This window comes from Capricornis sumatraensis, chromosome 4, assembly GCF_032405125.1.
Source record: "Capricornis sumatraensis isolate serow.1 chromosome 4, serow.2, whole genome shotgun sequence".
Lineage (NCBI taxonomy): Eukaryota > Metazoa > Chordata > Mammalia > Artiodactyla > Bovidae > Capricornis > Capricornis sumatraensis.
The window spans coordinates 56,792,656-56,813,377 of NC_091072.1; the positions used below are offsets into that span (position 1 = coordinate 56,792,656).

Here is a 20,722-nt window from a genome sequence, read left to right on the forward strand (position 1 = left end):
GGGTGCCCTTGCCCTCCCCTCATTTTTAATCCTGAATTAAACATAAGTAGAAATACAGAAGCTAGTTAGATAAGTTCTCATTATGCAATTGATGGATTTTTCAAATTTCACTCCAAGAAAATTCTTACAGTTCATTTACATTTGGAGTAAAGATGTATCTAGGGCAATATTGGGCTTCCCTGGTAGCTCAGCTGGTAAAGAATCTGCTTGCAACACAGGAGACCTGGTTCGATTCCTGGGTTGGAAAGTTCCCTGGCGAAAGGATAGATTACCCACTCTAATATTCTTCGGCTTCTTGGGTGGCTCAGATGGTAAAGAATCCACCTGCAATGCAGGAGACATGGGTTTGATCCCTCGGTTAGGAAGAACCCTAGAGGAGGGCATGGCAACCGACTCCACTATTCTTGCCTGGAGTATCCCCATGAACAGGGGAGTCTGGAGGGCCACAGTCCATGGGGTCACAAAGAGTCTGACATGACTAAGCATGAGCACATGGGCAACATGTTTAATGTTAGACTTGGTAACCAGAATTCCAGTTTTATTGAGCAAGAGTAGCTTCTGAATTCTTAAAAAATTTTGAACTTTTTTTAAACTACAAGTATGTTGAGTCATATAATGTTTTAGAGACAATGTATCTTAAACAAAGGCAGCATTGTATGTTAAAACAATATTAGAGGAGTTTCTAGAAATCATTTGGCCTAACTCATTGTTTAGAAATCAAGGTAGCCTTTGAAGTTATGATATTCTACTCTTGTTACATTTTTTGAAAAGTCTTCCCTAAAGAATGAATAAACAAAAGATCCTAGAATTCTTTATAAATTTGAATCCTTGTTTGGTTGCTGACCAGTGTTTTAGTACTTTATCATTTTAGAGTGAGGATTTTTTTCTCTTTCCCAGGTATTTTTGTATTTCACTAATTGTAGAAAACTGGTTAATCCTCATTAATTGTTTTCCCTATATATGAAATCAGTCATTAAGTTACAGCTTAACCTTCTGTTGGGCTTAAACAACCCCAGTTACTTTAATTTGACTTCAAAATATATACACTTTTAGTGCTTATTACCATTTATTTTTGCTTTTAAGAGTCATCTGAAATGTATATGATCAAAACTGTATGCAATCTTTTATAATAATTTGCTGATAAAATATATGCTGAAACATTGTTTCTTAGGTCCTTAGTGAAACAGTAATTTAATAACCAAAATTGACCAATACCTCTTATCCTTTCCATTCCCCATTGCACAACACACATGCAGTTCTTAAATATTTTGCTATTAGGATACTGTGCTAATTGCAGATTTTTGTTTGCCACCTGCTGATATTATTAACCAATCCTGTATAATGAATACAGTAAAGAATGAGGTTAAATGTTATTGTGTTGTCTTTAGGGAGTGCTAAGCTTAAAAAGAGAGATTTGTACCTCTATGATCTACCCTTAATTAGCAATAAACCCTTTCTCTCTGAATTCCTTATTATTTATAACATACATCTAAGTAAAACCTACCCAAGCTGTCTAATCACTGAGAAAAGCAAAATAATTGCACAACATTCCATAAAATGTGCTTTGAAGAGAATAACGATCGAAGCAACTGAATATTTTATCTGTCCAAAGCAGTGTACAGGTACAATTCTTTTCTTTAGAAAGGTTAGACTTCAGCCCTTCCTGCAATGCAAGAAACCTGGGTTCCATCCCTGGGTCAGGAAGATCTCCTAGAGAAGGGAATGGCTACCCACTCCAGTGTTCTTGCCTGGAGAATCGCATGGACAGAGGAGTCTGGAGGGCTATGGTCCATGAGTCCCAATGAGTCAGACATAATTGCAGCAATCACACACATATCTAGATTATATGAACTAAAGCATTAGTTTTTGTAAAATAACTCAAATGAAGTAGTTGTATTTGTTCTTAAAATAGTCATAATAATATATTTGATTCACGACTTAATGTCTGTTATTTTAAATATTTATAATATGCATCATATTTATAATAACCTGATATTGATAAGAATATAAAACATTTATTAAATGTTATCATGTGCCAGAGATTATACTAATTCACTTACAAGTATTAACTTATTAAAGTCTTGCAACAACCCATTGAGATGAGATACTATTATTGGCTTCATTTTACAGATGATGAAATTATGCACCTGAAGAGTTAAATAGCATACTGATCGAAATTCTTTTGAGTGCGTGCCAGTGTAACCACTCTGTATGCATTTAAATTAGGCTTTAAGTAATTTGGAGAAACGTTCCAAAGGAATTTTACGTAATTCACGTTATAAAATTAAGAGCAACATTTTTTATTTGGAATTAATATTGTCATATTTGGTGTAATGAGTAAACTAAGTAAACTTTTTTGATGTTGTAGTAGAAATGCCAACTTAGCAAGGCTTAATTTCTTTTGAATTTCTTTTGTATGGCAGGTTTTATAAGTTTTGAATGGTGAAGTGCAATTTAAAAATTGACTGTTATGATATTAATGTATCTCAAATCACAAGTTTGTCCTAATAACACTGCCTACATTTGATTGGTCAAGTCAACCTTTATTTTGTCTAGTTGTTAAGCAAATATTAATTGTGAAAGAGACCAGAGAAAAGTAAAATGGATAAGTAACAAAAAGCATTAGAAAATCAACTCAGAAGTATGTCAGTTTTGATAAAAGATCACAATCATTTTACCTATAAGGGAAATAATTATGTTATGAAAATGGGACATACGATACTTTCTAGTCAGCTCTGCATTTTTAAAGCTCTGCATTCTGATAAACATATACAGTCTTCACCTGAAATGTGTTTTACCCCTCCTTTTAATTTCCAGCATTTCTTTTCTTCTTGTCTTTTAAGGATTGTTTGATGGTAGGTCTACATACTTGTGGTGATCTTGCTCCAAATACTCTGCGAATATTCACTTCCAAGTCTGAAGTCAAAGGAGTTTGCAGCGTGGGTTGCTGCTATCACCTCTTATCTGAAGAGTTTGAAAACCCACATAAAGGTACAGAGTTCTTCATGCCTCGTGATTTTTTTTATTCGAGCAAAATCACTGCTTTCTCTCTCTCCCTCTTTTTTGTTGTTGACAGTATTGTCATTTTGAATTAGCATTTGAAATAAGATCTGATATTCTTACAATTTTAAAAATGTTACATCAAATGAAATTTGATGCATTGTCAAACTTGTGTATTTTGTGATAGTTTCTTTTTTTATCATAGTATAGTCTGCAGTTCAGTCGCTCAGTCATGTCCGACTGTTCGCAACCCCGTGAACCGCAGCACACCAGGCTTCCCTGTCCATCGCCAACTCCCGGAGTTTACCCAGACTCATGTCCATCGAGTCGGTGATGCCATCCAGCCGTCTCATCCTCTGTCGTCCCCTTCTCCTCCTGCCTTCAATATTTCCCAGCATTAGGGTCTTTTCAAATGAGTCAGCTTTTCGCATCAGGTGGCCAAAGTATTGGAGTTTCAGCTTAACATCAGTCCTTCCAATGAACACCCAGGACTGATCTCCTTTAGGATGGACTGGTTGGATCTCCTTGCAGTCCAGGAGACTTTCAAGAGTCTTCTCCAACACCACAGTTCAAAAGCATCAATTCTTAAGCTCAGTTATTGCAGCATAAAAACTGCAAATATGTGAAAATTTTGTGTGATACATTTTTTAGAGAACTTCTATTTAAAAATATTTGTCAGATACACATTGACTAATGTAGTGAAGCTAAATTATTTTGTCATAAATATAGAGTTGACAAGATTTGCTTTCGTTTCCAAACTCTTCTCCATCTTGTAAGGCATACTGATATTTCTTCCTCACAAAAAGTTTCTTACTCTATTTTGAAGTGTCAAAACACCATGCTTTCAAAAAGGCGGAGACCTGCAGTTGGTTTAAAATAATAGTATTCAAACTTTTTGCTCCTTGGGCTGAAAAGGTACCTGAGGAGTGAAGGACAGAGTGTGTAGACAAGACTGAAAGCACCTGCAGTCTTTCTTCTAGAGCAGATCCAGAAATTCCTCCTTTTGACCCATTTTATATATCTCTCTATTAGACATGGTATCACATTAGATGGTTATTTAGTTTAATAATATTAGCAGTTCTCCTTTCTATTAGTTTAATGAGTTATTTATCAATATCTAGTGTCCCTTGCCAAGAATTTTTAGGTCAGGAAGTTGTATCAATGTAGATGGCATTGTTTGCTCTTTTTTTTTTTTTTTTCAGTTATAAAGCCCAGATGAGTATGAAATTTTGATTATTTTTTTATTTAGTCATGTTCAAGAGGTAAAAATTGTTATTGTATACTGAAATTTGGCTGGGTGAAACAGAGGTCTTCCTTAAAACTGGCAAAAGTTTTTGTACAGAAGAGGGGAATTTGAACTTTTTTATGTCAGTGTTTTAAAAACTATCTTTTAGAAAAGATATGCAGATGTAAAATTGTGAATATGTAGAGATACACAGAGTGAGAGAAAGAAAGTAAATTGGCAAAAAGTTAACAATAGTTTAATTTAAATGGAAAATACGTTTGTCATATTATTATTTCCAACTTTGCTCTGAGTACACAAATTTTCAAGATAAAACCGGGGAGGGTGGGGTAGTAAACCTAATTTTTTTTTTTTTACTCTATATAACCAAATATTTACATTAGTATATAACCCTTTGTATACCTCTTTCCTAAAAGAAATGAGGGAAAAAACAAAACAAAACATTTAAGGCAATCACAGTTTTACAGCTTTTAAAATATTAAATGGAAAGTGTTCTCCTGGCTCATCAAGCATAAAATGCTATGTAGGGACGTTCTCCTTAGTTCAAGCACGTCCTATTCTACAGGTACAATGAAATAGGGATTTTTTTAACAATTGGCCCAATTGGGAGTAGATGGAGCCACTTGCTGTGTCTTTCAGTTCAGAAATACTGTCTTATAGTGTAAGATCTTTAATTTCAGCTCCCTGCTTCCTTCTTTCACTTTAACATCATCCCGCTCCATCTCACCCTCCACCACCACCCACCACCAAAATGCCTTCCCCTTCCAAAGGGCTTCCCTCTCTGTAGGTGGTCCATCTTAAGACTGCCATCTCTGGGCCTGTGGTACCCTTGCAGCGCTTGCTGTGTATCGTCAGGTCTCAGCCTTTATCTCTGTTCTTCATACAATGGGGTCCTGTCTCTTGGCACTGTACTCTGTTCCCTGTCACACACATTTCTCCACATCTGACTCTCCCTCTGGAATGATTCCCCAGAGCTGGTTCCACTGATTTGAGATGTTTATTTCTTAATGTACATTTAAATCTACATATCTAGTATAAGTGGTTTATGAGTAATTTTATTTGTTCTCTAACTTTTGTTAAATATGTAAAGAAATTCAGATTTGAGTGGCTATCCTTATTTCATGACAGCCAGGAAATGTTATTGGTACAATTTACATCCTTTTTATGCTTAAAGGGGTTGGCAGAAACTACTTGCCAGGGTAGGAAGCAATTTAAAAGATTGATTAGTTGCTCACTAGCTGCTCCTTTGTCAGTCCATTTTGTGTCAGTGTTCTCTAGGCAAATAGTAATTTAATATTCTTAGTTACATTTATTTATAATGTGTTTCAGTAAAGTATAAACAAACATCAGTTCAGTTCAGTCACTCAGTCGTGTCTGACTCTTTGCGACCTCATGAATCCCAGCATGACAGGCCTCCCTGTCCATCACCAACTCCTAGAGTTCACTCAGAATCAGGTCTATCGAATCAGTGATGCCATCTAGCCATCGCATCCTCTGTCGTCCCCTTCTCCTCCTGCCCCCAATCCCTCCCAGCATCAGTCTTTTTCAGTGAGTCAACTCTTCGCATGAGGTGGCCAAAGTACTGGAGCTTTAGCTTTAGCATCATTCCTTCCAAAGAAATCCCAGGGCTGATCTCCTTCAGAATGGATTGGTTGGATCTCGTTGCAGTCCAAGGGACTCTCAAGAGTCTTCTCCAACACCACAGTTCAAAAGCATTAATTCTTTGGCACTCAGCCTTCTTCACAGTCCAACTCTCACATCCATACATGACCACAGGAAAAACCATAGCCTTGACTAGATGGGCCTTAGTTGGCAAAGTAATGTCTCTGCTTTTGAATATGCTGTCTAGGTTGGTCATAACTTTTCTTCCAAGGAGTAAGCGTCTTTTAATTTCATGGCTGCAATCACCATCTGCAGTGATTTTGGAGCCCAAAAAATAAACATAAGGGAAGATAAATATTTTTAGAGCTAAATGAAATGATTGAGGAAAGTCCTTTGTTTTATGAGTCCACTTAGGTACCTTTTCTGACACACTATTATAAATTATTTAGAAGTATTTATTAACCATGTATTCAAATTAAGATGAAAAAATATCTTTGAATAAGGCATGTTCACTAGAGAGGTTTTCGCAGAATCTGAAGGAAGATCGGTGCACCACATCTTCAGCTTTGCTGCTTCATTTCTGCCATGGAAAGATTTGATAGATTGATATTCAGAATGTAGACACTAGTTTTTGTTTTCTTTTTTATCTTCAGAACTCAGCACATTGCCTCAGACATGGTTCATGTTGATCAGTGTTTGTACAATGTGTGCTGAATAAATACTTGAGTGGCAGTTGCCCTTCTTCACCACATTAATAGGAGGAGTTTGGCCTCAGAACTCAGACAAGAAAAAGTGTTGGAAAGGTTTGCTAATGACTGTGACTGGCAGCTACAAACTCTCATTTTCCTTCTTGTAGGCAGAGTTAATTCATGCAAAGGCCTTCCTGTCAAAAATGTCTTAACCATTGGAAATCATTGAGATTATGATCTCAGTGGCTTAAGATCTATGAACTAGACTTAAGTGGCAAAAGCTGATAGTATTATGTTAATGTTATTTGATTTCCTCATAAATACCTGAAAAGCACGGAGGCTTGGGAGTCTTGCTTGTTAGGAAAGCAAAGAACAAGCAGGAGGGAACAGGACTGAGTCATATGATGAAGCTGGTGGAGATGTATGCAAGGTGATTATCTTCAAATACTTTGAAAGCAGAGAGTTTGAAAGCCAAAAGGTAGGAGGAAAATGTAGGAAAATAAGTGATAGGAAAAACAAAAGCAACCTAGGTTTATATTGAGCTTTGCCTAGCTTTGGACTGTTATACTTTCTCTTCTCAAAAACTGGATGGCAAAAAGTCACTCCTTTTCTCACACCCCATCTTCATTTTTCTTCCCATTGCCTATACTGAAACTAGAGAAGATATGAACCATCTCCTGTGATTTTTATAACAATATTTCTCAACTCTGGCTGTCCAGATGGATCATATATGACAGCTGCAGTTTCTAGATGCTTGGGACCTACTTCTGACCTTCTGAAGTATCTCTAAGAATGGGATTTTAATATAAGCATTTTTAAGAAGCACTGTAGGAATTCTAATGAACAGCATCATTGAAAACAAATATGTATTATGGTTCCTAAGAAGACATACAGAATTTTAGAAGATGTTCTATAGAAATATATTCAAGGTTGTTTGTAGTTGTTTTCATCTCTCCCATGCAGGGACTTAGGTGGACTCTACTCATGTGCTAGTTTGCAGATCCAAACAAAGACTGAATCTAAGAAGATCTAAGAAGGGTATATCAAATTCTAGGCTACAGAGAATTAACCCCCCAAAAGTCATTGAAGCATCGAGCTCAGAGTGAAAACCCAGGGAAATCAAACATACAGGCAAAAATGCACAATAAAGGGTCAGAAACTAGACAAAATCAAAGAAGACAATCTGGAACCAGAAAAAAATGTCCGAGATGGTTATATGAGCACTACTAGAATTTTGATAGCTTAACTTTACTGATGAGTGGGTGTGGGTGTGGGTGAGTGTGTGTGTGTGAATGTGTGTGTGTGTGAAAGCAGACAACAGCAGACTTTTTATTCTTGACTATTTAGCTGTGATTGTTTGGAAAGATGGAATACAGATGTGGTCTTATTTTGTATGTACAGCATTCACAGTATTCCTAAAATAGAAATCCACCACTGTACAGTTTGATCATAATATTAGGATAAACTAACTTATAGGGCAAGATGTTTGCATGGACAAGGTTGGAGTATTTCCTGTCACATATTTAGGACTAGGTTCCATGGAGTGATGGCCTTCCCTGGTGGCTCAGATGGTAAAGCATCTGCCTACAATGCAGGAGACCTGGATTCTATCCCTGGGTCAGGAAGATCCCCTGGAGAAGGCAATGGCAACCCACTCCAGTACTCTTGCCTGGAGAATCCCATGGACAGAGGAGCCTGGTAGGCTACAGTCCATGGGGTCGCTAAGAGTCGGACACGACTGAGCGACTTCACTCCCTTTTCCATGGAGTGATATCTTCGAATCATCAAGTATGTCATGTCTTGCTCCTCTGATATCTTACACACCTGCCCCTAACCCTCAGTTTGTTTGCACAGATGTTTTCAAGTTTGAATTGGGGCACTTTTGCCCTTTGGGATGTAAATCTGAGTTATTAATAGTCCAACATAGTATAGTAGAAAAGTCTGCTAAGTACACTGCAACTTTTTGTGATGATATTGTACTATGTAAACAATATGTGTTTTACACGAATATGTTTAGCCAGTACGCTGTGGTAGACCATAGTGGTGGTCTGTCATGAATGTTAATTTTCAAAAATACCTCAAAACTCTCTGAGCAATTATGAATACCAAAGTCCCACCATATGCTTTAAAAACTGCTTTTAAATATTTATACATTATGAGCCAGTAGTTCCTAGGAGAACATGAAATAACAGAAACAGTTTTATTGCAGAGCTTTATAGAATATATATATATAGGTATATGTTTTCCCAAGTTTGCCTTGTTTCAGTATTTTGTCTTAATATTGATTATCATTACCATAGTTAATTTGAAATGCTGATACTATTAATTTGAAATACTGATACTATTTCTTTTCATAGAAGCTGGAGAGAGAACTCCTTTTGGTTGTTTTTCCTGTCAAGGTAGAGAAATGCTGAAGAAACACTACTGGTTAGCTCTCCAGATCCATATCTCTCTTTTTCCGTGTTAACTGAACTATGACTTTGTTCAAGCGTCAGTTATTAGGAAGACTGAGTGCTGCTGTCGCCTCAGAAATACGTGACTCTCAATCTAAATTAGCTACGATGATTCCATTTATTTAAGAATGGATATGAGACAGTTGTTACCAATGAAGCATGAGGAGCGTATCTCCGAAGGGGTTTCCTGGAAAATATTTTTTTCTCTTGAAATTGAATACAAGCCAGAAACATTACTTTTCTTTTTCTTTTTTGCCTCTGGTCTTGGTCATCTGTATCTGTTTGTTCAGCCTAGTAATTCTACCTGCTAAGCATTCTGTCAGAATTTGATCTCAGTTCTGTAACGAGTCATTCAGGCCTGGTCTGAGGAATGAAAGGTAATTTACTTTTCCTGTAAATTGATATGATGATATCAGAGACTTTGGAGTGCAAGATGAGTAGAGAAAGAGCTGGGACCCCAGAGAGTCACGTCAGGTGGTTGCATAGAGCTTCTTCAGTGGGCTTGATAGGAGCCCTTTCTGGGAGCAGCCTTTGTCAGGGAACAGATGTTTGCTTGATCTCTCCTCATCTTCTCAACCCAATGCCTGGAAGTCTGCTCGTATCTTCAGTGCCCTTCTAATACTGCAGATCTGCAGGGTTAAATACAAATGGTGTAACCCTTGAAAGCCTACGGCTCACTTTTGCGTTTACCCTTGGTCTGAATGTGTTTCAGGGAATTAAGGTGATCCTCCCTAGAGCCCTCCATTTCCTTTTTTTTTTTTTTTTTAAACAAAGGAGGGCTACAGGTCATCTTTTAGCTTCATGTTTCAACCTGGTCCTGCCATTTCTATATCAAATAGAAATTTGTCAAGGGCATATGATACCCATCCTACTATAAAGTTTCTCAATTTAGAACACCAGTAGGAATTTTCCTCTTCTTTCTTTTAATAATAGAACTTCTCTTAGTTTTAGTAGAGCAGACATCACCCAGCTACAGTCCCTGACTCCCATGTGACAAATTCAAGCCAGTAGAATGTAGTCAGATAATGTGTGCAATTTCTTTAAAAGGAAGCTGCTTGTTCCTCTATTTTTTTTTCACTCTTCTTACTGGCTAAGGAGTAACAGTGACCTTGATACTAAAGTTTGTAGCTAACTCTTTAAGCATAGCAGAGCAGCCTGACTTCTGGGCTCTGGATAACACACTTTGTACCTATTACCTTTTTCTGTACTATGACAGGAGAGAAAGATTTCTATCTAATTTAAGACCTGTCTTCTGAGATCCTATCCAGTACAGGTGGATCTAAAGTTTTGTTCTGAATGCTTCTTCTTTGGTGAAACTTTTACCTTAAGACTAACTGTTATGCACTATAAATATGTAGCAAGCCAACAATGATAGCAGCAACAAAGGATAACAAATTTTATGTGACAGATTATATGTGAACATATACAATTTATAAATGATTTCTTAGAGGTAAGGGAAAAAAAGGGAATATGATAACTATTAAAAGAGCTATTCCAGCTAGAAGATGGAAAGGATTTCCTGTTAGGAAATCAGGAAAAGCTTTGCAAAGATATTAATAGTAACTTTTGAGTTGAGCTTTGTAGGTTAGGATTTAGGTAGACAAAATTGTTGAGAGAAGCATTCCAAGTGTTAGGAACAAGGTGAGTTAAGGCATGGCAGGTCACTCCTTGGAGATGAATTAATATTCTGGGTGGTGGCTTGATTCATATGAAGTACAGAAGAGTGATATAAGGTTAAAAAGAAAGGCAGAGGTCAGTCCAAGAGGGCCTCATATGGAAAGTCCATTTCAAAATGAAAATTTTGAGCAGAACAGTAACATGACCAAAAGCAGAAGCTGTCACGACCTATGAATTTTCAACTGGGAGATTCTCTGGTACCCTAACAGTGAAACAGTGGGAAAACCAGAAATCGTGGGATCAAGGCTAGGACAACTAGTGCAGTAGAAGCATTCACCCCAAAGGAGTAAACTAGCTGCTTACATTCCTATTCAAAAGGCAAACTCCAGTCAGATGTGAGCTGACATCTATGGTCAGAGGGGCTTAGTGGAAAACTGGACCACATGCAGCAGGAGTTTCTGGTCAGGTTTTAGTATATTTGTTCTTTGAAAGGTGCTAGATCTCACAACACAAATGTGTGCTCATATTTTTAATTCTGTTTCTATTAAATTTTTTAGAAATACTGATCATGATCTACTAAATTTCATGACCCATTAATGGGTTGTAGCCAGTGGTGTGACAGTGAATGTTTAAATGATTTTTCTCCGTCCCTGGATAAAAGCTCTAATATATAGCGTTTCCTGGTATCCATGGTATAAATACACCCAGATTGGCCAGTTTCAGGCTATCACTGTTGTCACTGAATGCTTAACTGGGAAAAGATGACACAGTCAGCTCTCTCTGGAGTCAACCTCACTGCACCACTGACTTTGAGTCACAGTGTGAAATAAATTAAAATATATGTTTGTTTGTTTTAAGTAAGTGAGTTTATTCACTTAAGCAGCAAGTCAACCTATCTGCTCACTTAAGCAACAAATCAACCTATGTATAAAGCCTCCCAAACAGTGTCTGGTATGCAGCAAGTGCTGAATATATATTTGTCAAAAGAATAAGTTCCTTTATGTAGACAAATATAAAGGAATATTTATGCCTTCTTTAGTTTATTTCTTTTTCACTGGTCAACTTTTCAAATAAGGACTTCAGTTTCTCAAATGAATCTCACAGAGATTTTCCAAATTTCTAACTTCCTACTATATTACATGTTCATTACTTAAAATTTTAAAAGAATTTTAGCATAAAATTTGAGAAAATAAAAACAAGTTATTATTAAAAACAAATTATAAGCAATTGATTATATTCCAAAATGATTCTTTGAAGAAAAGAGATTTTTAAAAATAATTTTATTGAAGTATAGTTTATTTATAATGTATTAATTTCTGCTGTGCAGCAAAGTGATTCACATATACTGTTTGTTTAGTCACTGAATGGTTTCCGACTCTTTACCACCGCTTAGACTATAGCCCACCAAGCTCCTCTGTCTATGGAATTTCCCAGGCAAGAATACTGGAGTGAGTTGTCATTTCCTACTCCAATACATATATCCATTCTTTTTCATATGTTTTCCATTATGGTTTATCACAGGATATTGAATATAGTTCTTTGTTACATAGTAGGATCTTGTTGTTTATCTATCCCATGCATAATAGTTTGCATCTTCTAATTCCAAACTCCCGATCCTTCCCTTCCTTCACCATCCAAAAATAAAGTTTTAAAATCAAGTAATGTATAAATGATTGGTAATATTTCAGATTAATTTGTTTCACTTAACTTTCTTTTAGCCTTTCTTATAAATCATTGCTGTTTGATCCAGAATCTGGATATTGGGGCATGGAATTCTTTTAGCAAGTCTGACTAATTTTAAAATCAACCTGAAATTAAAATGAAGACTCTCTGAAATTAAGAGAGCATAAGAACTGATTTAATAAGAGCATAAGAACTGATCTTGGGCATTGAGAATATCAGAGAAAATTTATTTGGCATAGGATATGCTAAGATACAGGAGATAATCAGGAAACTGTGTATCCACCAATTGCCCATTTTCCTAGATACCTAGGTAGGACAGTATGCAGAAATTGACAACCCAATGGGAAGACATATAACAAAAGACACACGTGTAACAAAAGACAGTGTAATAGGTGCTGTATTAGATGTGGATGCTCCGAGATAGTAATATGTAAATTCCCGAGGAAGTCCAAAAGTATCCCATAGGGAGGAGATTCTTTGATTGACTAGAGTTTTACTATTCTCTGCAGTGCTGTGGCCTTGTATAAATAAGTTTACCTTTGTGGCTCATTTGTAAATTAGTAGAAAGAAAAATTGGATGATCATGAAAGTCTCACTTATGACTCTGATGATCTTATGACTTGAATATAGCTTTCCAAAATTTGTCTTTTATTTAAACTGAACCTCACCTGTATTTATCACAATATTTAGATTTAGCCCTGGTTTCTTTTCTTCTTAATTATATAGGGTTTGCATAAACAAATACTCTACTTTCCTGCTATGATTCTGCATTTGAAGGATAATCGAGAGTTTTTGCAAATCATACTCCTAAATCTATGTCGTTGTAATAATGGCCTTAAATTTTCCGAAAGCTTTATGTTAAGAAGTAAAAATTATCTAACAATAAATTCCCAGTTAAATGCTTTTTAAGCTTTCATTTTCTTAACTATCAATATTAACAGTTTATTAAATTTGTCTAGAATCAGTAACCATCAGGAGATACCTTGGCTTGAAGAAGATATTGATCTTGTAATCTTAAAAGTGGATAAGTAGACTCCACTGTCAACTCTGTAGATTCAGGTTTTTATAACCTTTAGTTACAACATCACATTATTTCTCACTGTTCAGCTGTGCCTAAGTCTAAGGGAAATTCTTGCCAATTAACATGGAGTGAATACAGAGATTTCTAGATGTACTTGGCAGTCTGTGCATAGTTACCTCACACAGACAGCTGTATCTGATCTCCAGTCAGTTGTACATTTTCTAGAGTATTGGCTCTGATTACTTTTGCCATAGTGAATCTTCTTGCTGCCTACAAGTAGTTTGACATGGAGTTTTAATATATATTCCCCTTTCTTTAATTTGCACTTCATTGTGCAAATTAAAACAGAAAGTGGTTTTAGAAGCTCATGCAGATTGTATTTATTTAGCAAAAAAACAAGTTTTCACTGTGCTCATAATAAGTAAAAGAAGACTTTCATTAAATCTAAAATTGAAAATTAGTATATATGCACTTAAAAGAAGTACTGAAGAGAAATATATGCTTCAAACCATAAGGTAATATGAAATCGAAGCTAACAGAAATTCTTATCAAAAAGTTTACAATCAAACTAATATAAAACAGCCTTAAAAAAAAAAACTAGTTTACATTCTACCAGTTCTATATACAAATTTGGGTTTGTATTCTATATAGCAAATAATGTTGAAAATATTTTGCTATAAATATTGTATTTGCACATTTCTTTTTTTCATGTGATGAATAAATTATAAGCACGTTGTTTAAATTTCTTTCATCATCAGTCTGGCACAATGAGCAAAATTTTCTTAGGAATGAAGTTTACAATGTGATTCATGATATTCATGTAAAGATTGTCTCATTGTCTTAGTGTTTCAGATATTCCATATGTGTCTCAATATAAGCTATTTCATCAAGACTGGAGTCTTGAATATAGAGTACATGAAGAGCAACAGAGGAAATCTATTATGCACAGTAAGATGCACCATTGAGATGCTGCTTTCACAGTGTTTGCCAGACCAGTGCGGTGTTTTCTATCCGTACTCAGACATTGCTGTTCTTATAGTCATGCATAAAAATAGCAAAGCAGGACTTCCCTGGCAGTCCAGTGATTAAGACTCTGCACTTCCAGTAGAGAGGAGGCAGGTTCAATCCCTGCCCAGGGAACTAAGATCCCACATGCCACGTGGCGTGGCCAATTAAAAAACTACCAGTGCAGTAGTATATAGGCTGATTCATTCAGAAACAGTGTTTGAATGTAGAGGTGACTCTGTTAAAGCAATATATTTTAAACTAGGACTTTAATTTACATATTCCTGTGAGATTATGTTTCCAGCAACATTTTTAACCAAAGGATAGGTGAAATATTAATATACTGATTATATAATAGAGCTACAAGTGGAGAAACAGAAAAAAAGATGATGTAAATATGGCTAACCTGGTATAGTCTAGAGAGAAACAAATGAGAAATGATAAATTACCCTTTTACCATTGACTAATCAGCCACTCTCTTTAGAGGATTCTGTGAAGCAAAAGACCATACATGGGATATATATCTCAGTGACTTAAATTGAAGATTCTTTTGGTGAAAGCAGTAGAAGACACAGTAGGGCCTCAATTCATATTATAGATTTGATAATTAATTAATGTGAATATCTGTTCTGCTGTGACTTTCCTCAAATGTCTTGAATTCTATTAGGTTGGTGCAAAACGAGTTGCGGTTTTGCGTTGTTGAACTTTGCCTTTTGATATTGCAATACATTTTTAAATAAATGTGGCTATGTTATTCATCATTTTAATATCCATTTCCTGATTTATTTTGCTAATTACATTACTTGCTGTTTATTTTATATTTATTTTAGACTATAGAAATTATATTAGACAAAAAGCAAATTCAAGTGATTTTTTAATACAAGTTCAAATAGATCATAAAGCAGCAGAGACAACTCATAACATCAACACATTTGGGCCCAGAAACTGCTAATGAGCATACAGTTCAGTGGTGGTTCAAGAAGTTTTCCAAGATCCTTGAAGATGAGGAGCATAGTGGCTGGCCATCTGAAGTTGATAGTGACCAATCGAGAGCCATAGTCAAAGCTGATCCTCTTATAAGTATGTGAGAAGTTGCTGAAGAACTCAGTGTTGACCATTCTGTGATCATTCAGCATCTGGAGCAAATTGAAAAAGTGAAAAAGCTTGGTAAGTGGGTGCCTCACGAACTGACCGAAAATCAAAGCAGTCATAGTTTTGAAGTGCCGTTGTCTCTTAATTCTACACGACAGTGAACCATTTCTCAATTGGATTGCAAGGTGTGACGAAAAGTGAATTTTATACAACAACTGACAACAACCAGCTCCAGTGGCTGGACTGAGAAGAAGCTCCAAAGCACTTCCCCAAGCCAAACTTGCACCAAAAAAGGTCATAGTTGGAGAAGGAAATGGCAGCCTACTCCAGTATTCTTGCCTGGGAAATCCCATGGACAGAGGAGCCTGATGGGCTATAGTCCATGGGGTTGCAAAACAGTCAGACACAACTTAGCAACTAAACAAAAGCAATAATATTTAAGTTAAGGAGTGATTAGGTTGAACTCAATGAAATTGCTGGTGTTCAACCATTTTTCAGCTACAAAACCCAGCAATGATAGCAGTTTCATATGATTCAACCTATGTATAGAATATCTTAATGGACACATAGAGTAGAATGTCATTAATATGTTAATACATTAATTAATACCTATTAATTTGGTATTAAAAGTACACTGGGGGAAAAAAAGTCCTGGTCACTGCTGGATGGTCTTCTGCCCATCTGCTCCATTACAGCTGAATCTTACAGAAACAATTACATCTGAGAAGTGTACTTAGCAAATCAATGCAATGCACTGAAAACTGCAATGCCTGCAGCTAGCATTGGTCAGCAGAATGGGCTCAATTCTCCACAACAATGCCTGACCATGCGTTGTACAACCAATGCTTCAAAAGTTGAACAAACTGGGCTATGGAGGTTTGCCTCATCCGCCATACTCACCTGTCTTCTCACCAACTGACTACCACTTCTTCAAGCGTCTCAGTGACTTTTTTACAGGGAAAAATGCTTCCACAACCAGCAGGAAGCAGAAAATGCTTTGCAAAAGTCCATCGAATCCTGAAGCACAGATTTTTATGCTACAGGAATAAACAAATTTGTTTTTCATTGGCAAAAATGTATTGATTGTAGTGGTTCCTATTTTGACTAATAAAGATGTGTTTAAGCCTAGTTATAATGATTTAAAATTCACAATCCGAACCTGCAATTATGTTTGTACCAACCTAATAGGATCTTTTTCTGTACTTCCTTTACAATTTGAAACTTACTGAGAGCTACACATAAGTTTTATATTTTAAGTTACCAAATTTTTATACCCATATTTATTCTAAGCATTTTTAGAGAGTATATCAGTTTTTAGAATTTATCTACTTTTAAATTATCTAGTTATGCCTCATCTAGTTGTACTGTTTTGAATTTATCCTTTAACTGAAGAGTGTTGATGAAAATTAGTCCATCTAAGAGATGGAAAACTTTATTTGAGCCAAACCAGGGAACAGCATCTTAGAAAGCTCTAAGAACTGTTCCACTCATTAGAAGTCAAGGCACAGTTACGTAAGTTTTTTGGAACACAGGGCTATACATTAAATGGCATATTATTGACAGTTTCCACAGTCCAGATCTAAGCATCATTTTGGCCCCTTTCAAGATCAAGAAGAAATGTAATCTTTTAAGGAGTTGTATTTTCAATGCTAGGAGAATTGTTCTTTATGATTGAGCAGGTATTCCTGCTGACAGGGAAGGTTTGGTTGATGCATAGGGCACATATGCAATGCACAGTGTGGGGAAAGAGGAGGCCAAAGGACAGAGAAGAACTTTTTATCTTTACATTTTTCTTGTCTTGCCATAAAATGTGAATTTTATTTTGCAACAGTATGGGCCTGATTTATATAGTTTAATTATATTTATTCTTTTAGTTTTAATATATTCAATCAACTGATAAGATATGAGTACTTAGAGATCTTAGCAATTTGGTATAGTTTTAATATACCTTTTACCCTTAGATAATATTTTGAATGTCGTAAGAAGAAAGCCAAGTGTAACTCAAAAGTTTTTTGGCCTGAAATAGTGGAAAAATGGAGTTATTTAGTGACCTGAATATGACTGCTGAAAGAGTAGAATTGAGAAGAAAGTTGTTCAGTTTTGGACAATTGAGTTTGACATTCATTTTAAAAATACAAGTGTGGAGGTTATATTATCAGTTGGATAGATAATTCTGGGTTTCTGAGGACAAATCTGGGTTTAACATAGATCTTTGAATTATTAACATAGAGATAGTAAGTTTGAGTGATATCACTTAGGGAGTAGAGATCTTAAAAAAAAAAAAAATACAGGGATTAAACCTAGAAACATTCTTTAAAGTTCAGAGTACTTTCCAAAAGGAGTTTGGGAAAACAAGAGGACCTATGTAGTGATCTAATAAGGAAGAACAGTACAGTGCTGTTCTTTTACTTGGCAGTGTATTTTGGCCTTCCCTTGTGGCTAAGCTGTTAAGAATCCACCTGCAATGCTTGTGACCTGGGTTCGATCTCTGGGTTGGGAAGATCCCCTGGAAAAGGGAAAGGCTACTCACTCCCGTATTCTGGCCTGGAGAATTCTATGGTCTCTATAGTCCATGGGGTGGCAAAGAGTCAGACACGACTGAGCGACTTTCACTGTCATTGTTAACGTATATAGATTTACTAAATTTGTTTAATAAGGACAAAGTATTCCTTAGAATGGATGTACCACATTCTATTTCACTTCTCCTGTATTGGTGACATATGTTTTATAATTTTCTCCTCTAACTATAATTTTTGATTTATCTGGTTCCATAATCTATCTTCCCTGGTGGTTCAGTCAGTAAAGAGTCTGCCTGTAATGCGGGAGACCTGGGTTCAATCCCTGGGTCGGGAAGGCACCCTGGAGAAGGAAATGGCAACCCTCCAGTATTCTTGCCTGGAGAATTCCATGGACAAAGGAGCCTGGTGGGCTACAGTCCAAGGGGTCACAGAGTTAGACACAACTGAGTGACTTAACTTTCACTTTGTTTCACTTTCACAATCTATCTGGGTTTATTTTTGTTTATGATTTGCAAAATGGTTCTATTTTTTCTAAGTTCTATTTATTATTATGCTTTTACACATTGATATGAAATGACACCTTTCTCAGATAGTGCATTTTTAGGTTATCTTTTCCTTTAGTCTGTTGGTTCCTATGATAAAACTATACTGTTTTAACTTCTGTAGTTTATTTGAACCTTTGAAATTTGGTAGAGCAAGTCCTTCAAATTTCTTAGCTTTCAAAATTGTCTATTTTTGCTTTTATTTCCAGTATTCTGGGAGGTGGGTCATAGAGAATCCTGCTGTGATTTATGTTGGAGAGTGTTTTGCCTGTGTTCTCCTCTAGGAGTTTTATAGTTTCTGGTCTTACATTTAGATCTTTAATCCATTGTGAGTTTATTTTTGTGTATGGTGTTAGAAAGTGTTCTAGTTTCATTCTTTTACAAGTAGTTGACCAGTTTTCCCAGCACCACTTGTTAAAGAGATTATCTTTAATCCATTGTATATTCTTGCCTCCTTTGTCGAAGATAAGGTGTCCATAGGTGTGTGGATTTATCTCTGGGCTTTCTATTTTGTTCCATTGATCTATATTTCTGTTTTTGTGCCAGTACCTTACTGTCTTGATGACTGTGGCTTTGTAGTAAAGCCTGAAGTCAGGCAGGTTGATTCCTCCAGGTCCATTCTTCTTTCTCAAGATTGCTTTGGCTATTCGAGGTTTTTTGTATTTCCATACAAAATTATCTTATGCATTTTTCTCTTTCAAATGAGTTTTATTTATTTACTTTTAAAAGAGTAACCATTTTATTTCATTGGTGTGTGTAAGACATACTAATGCAGTTTTATATTTTTTAAAAACCAGATACAGTTTCCTCAAAGAGATTTCTGTCAGGAAAGGCTTGCTGACTGCTACTGCTGCTGCTGCTAAGTTGCTTCAGTCTGCATCTCATTTATTGTCTGGGCTCAGCAATGGAAGCCAGGATATTCAGTGCACATTTGGGTGAACAGTACCAGATACGAAAGTCAAACAATAAGGCTTTGTTTCATGTTTTGCTAGAATTCTTTCCAATATTTCTTGTGTGGCTGGGAAAAGGATACACCATCTTTCAGAGAAGAAAATAATTAATATTAAAATGCTTCTTTAATATTAACAGTGGAACTATTTTAAAATTTGATGATGGAGTATTTTACTTATCTAGAGATCTTGGCAAGAGGAAAATTGAAATGCTGATCACATCAACGATTTAATAAGGCTTAGGTAGAAAAGTTTGCTTGAGTCTTTTATTTGGGATTAAAGTTTATGTGATTTATAGTGCATATTCATAGAAAAGTTGTAAAATGTTTGGTGTTTAAAAAGAATCACTTTTAAATTATCTCATTTCCTTTCTAATATTTAGATCATAATATACATTGTTAACCAGGTTCAAAGTAAAAGCTGATTTTGATGATTTGTGTGTCAAATGAGTTTTAGAATCAGACTGTTAAAACCCATCTTTAAAAAGCTGTTGGGATTTTTATTGACATACAGTGAATTTATAGATTATTGTGGGGATAAATTATGTCTTTGATATGTTTTTTCCTGTTGTAACAAATTATCTTTTCATTTATTTGGTGGTTGTTTCAGATATTTTTGTTAATCTTGCCCCATTTTAGTTAGTTTATTCATAAAGATTTTGTTGGGTTTTTTCCTTTGATATAAGAAACATTTATTGGGTGGCCTGACACATGCTAGTCACTGTTTTAGGGACCAGTGATGTAAGATTAAACAAAACAAAGCCCCTGCCCTCACTACGCTTATATTCTGATAAGAAGGCATCAGGGTCTTTCCTGGTAGAGCAGTGGATAAGAATCTGCCTGCCAGTGTGGGAGACATGGGTTCATTCCCTGGTCCAGGAAGATGCCACATGTCATGGGGCAGGAAAAGCTGTGCACCACAACCACTGAAGCCCACGTGTCCTAGGGCACACAAACCGTGACTGCTGAGCCTGCGTGTCACAACTGCTGAAGCCCATGCGCCCTAGAGCCTCCGCTTTGCAACAAGAGAAGCCGCTGCAATAAGTCTGTGCACCCCAAGGAAGAGGAGCCCCTGCTCCCTGCAACTGGAGGAACCCCACCCAAAGACAACGAAGACCCAGCACTGCCAAAAATTAATTAGTTTTTTGAAGGAAGGCATCAGGCAATAGAAAAATGAAAAAGTGGATACATAATGTCAGGTTATAAACAGGAGAACAACTAAGCAGGGAGAAGAGGGCAAGGTATGTGAAGAGCAAAGCAAAATCTTAAAAAAATCACTTTATATATTTTTTCCTATCTTTTTTCCC

The 20,722-nt window shown here is 36.1% G+C and overlaps 1 protein-coding gene across 1 annotated transcript in view; it reads left to right on the forward strand.

Annotated features, from left to right (window-relative positions):
• Nucleotides 1-20,722, forward strand: part of METTL25 (methyltransferase like 25) — a 115,668-nt gene that overhangs the window by 45,704 nt on the left and 49,242 nt on the right. Inside the window, exon 6 of the mRNA XM_068971754.1 lies at nt 2,844-2,991. Within this exon, the coding sequence (XP_068827855.1) occupies nt 2,844-2,991 (148 nt within the window). The remainder of the gene's footprint in view (nt 1-2,843; nt 2,992-20,722) is intronic.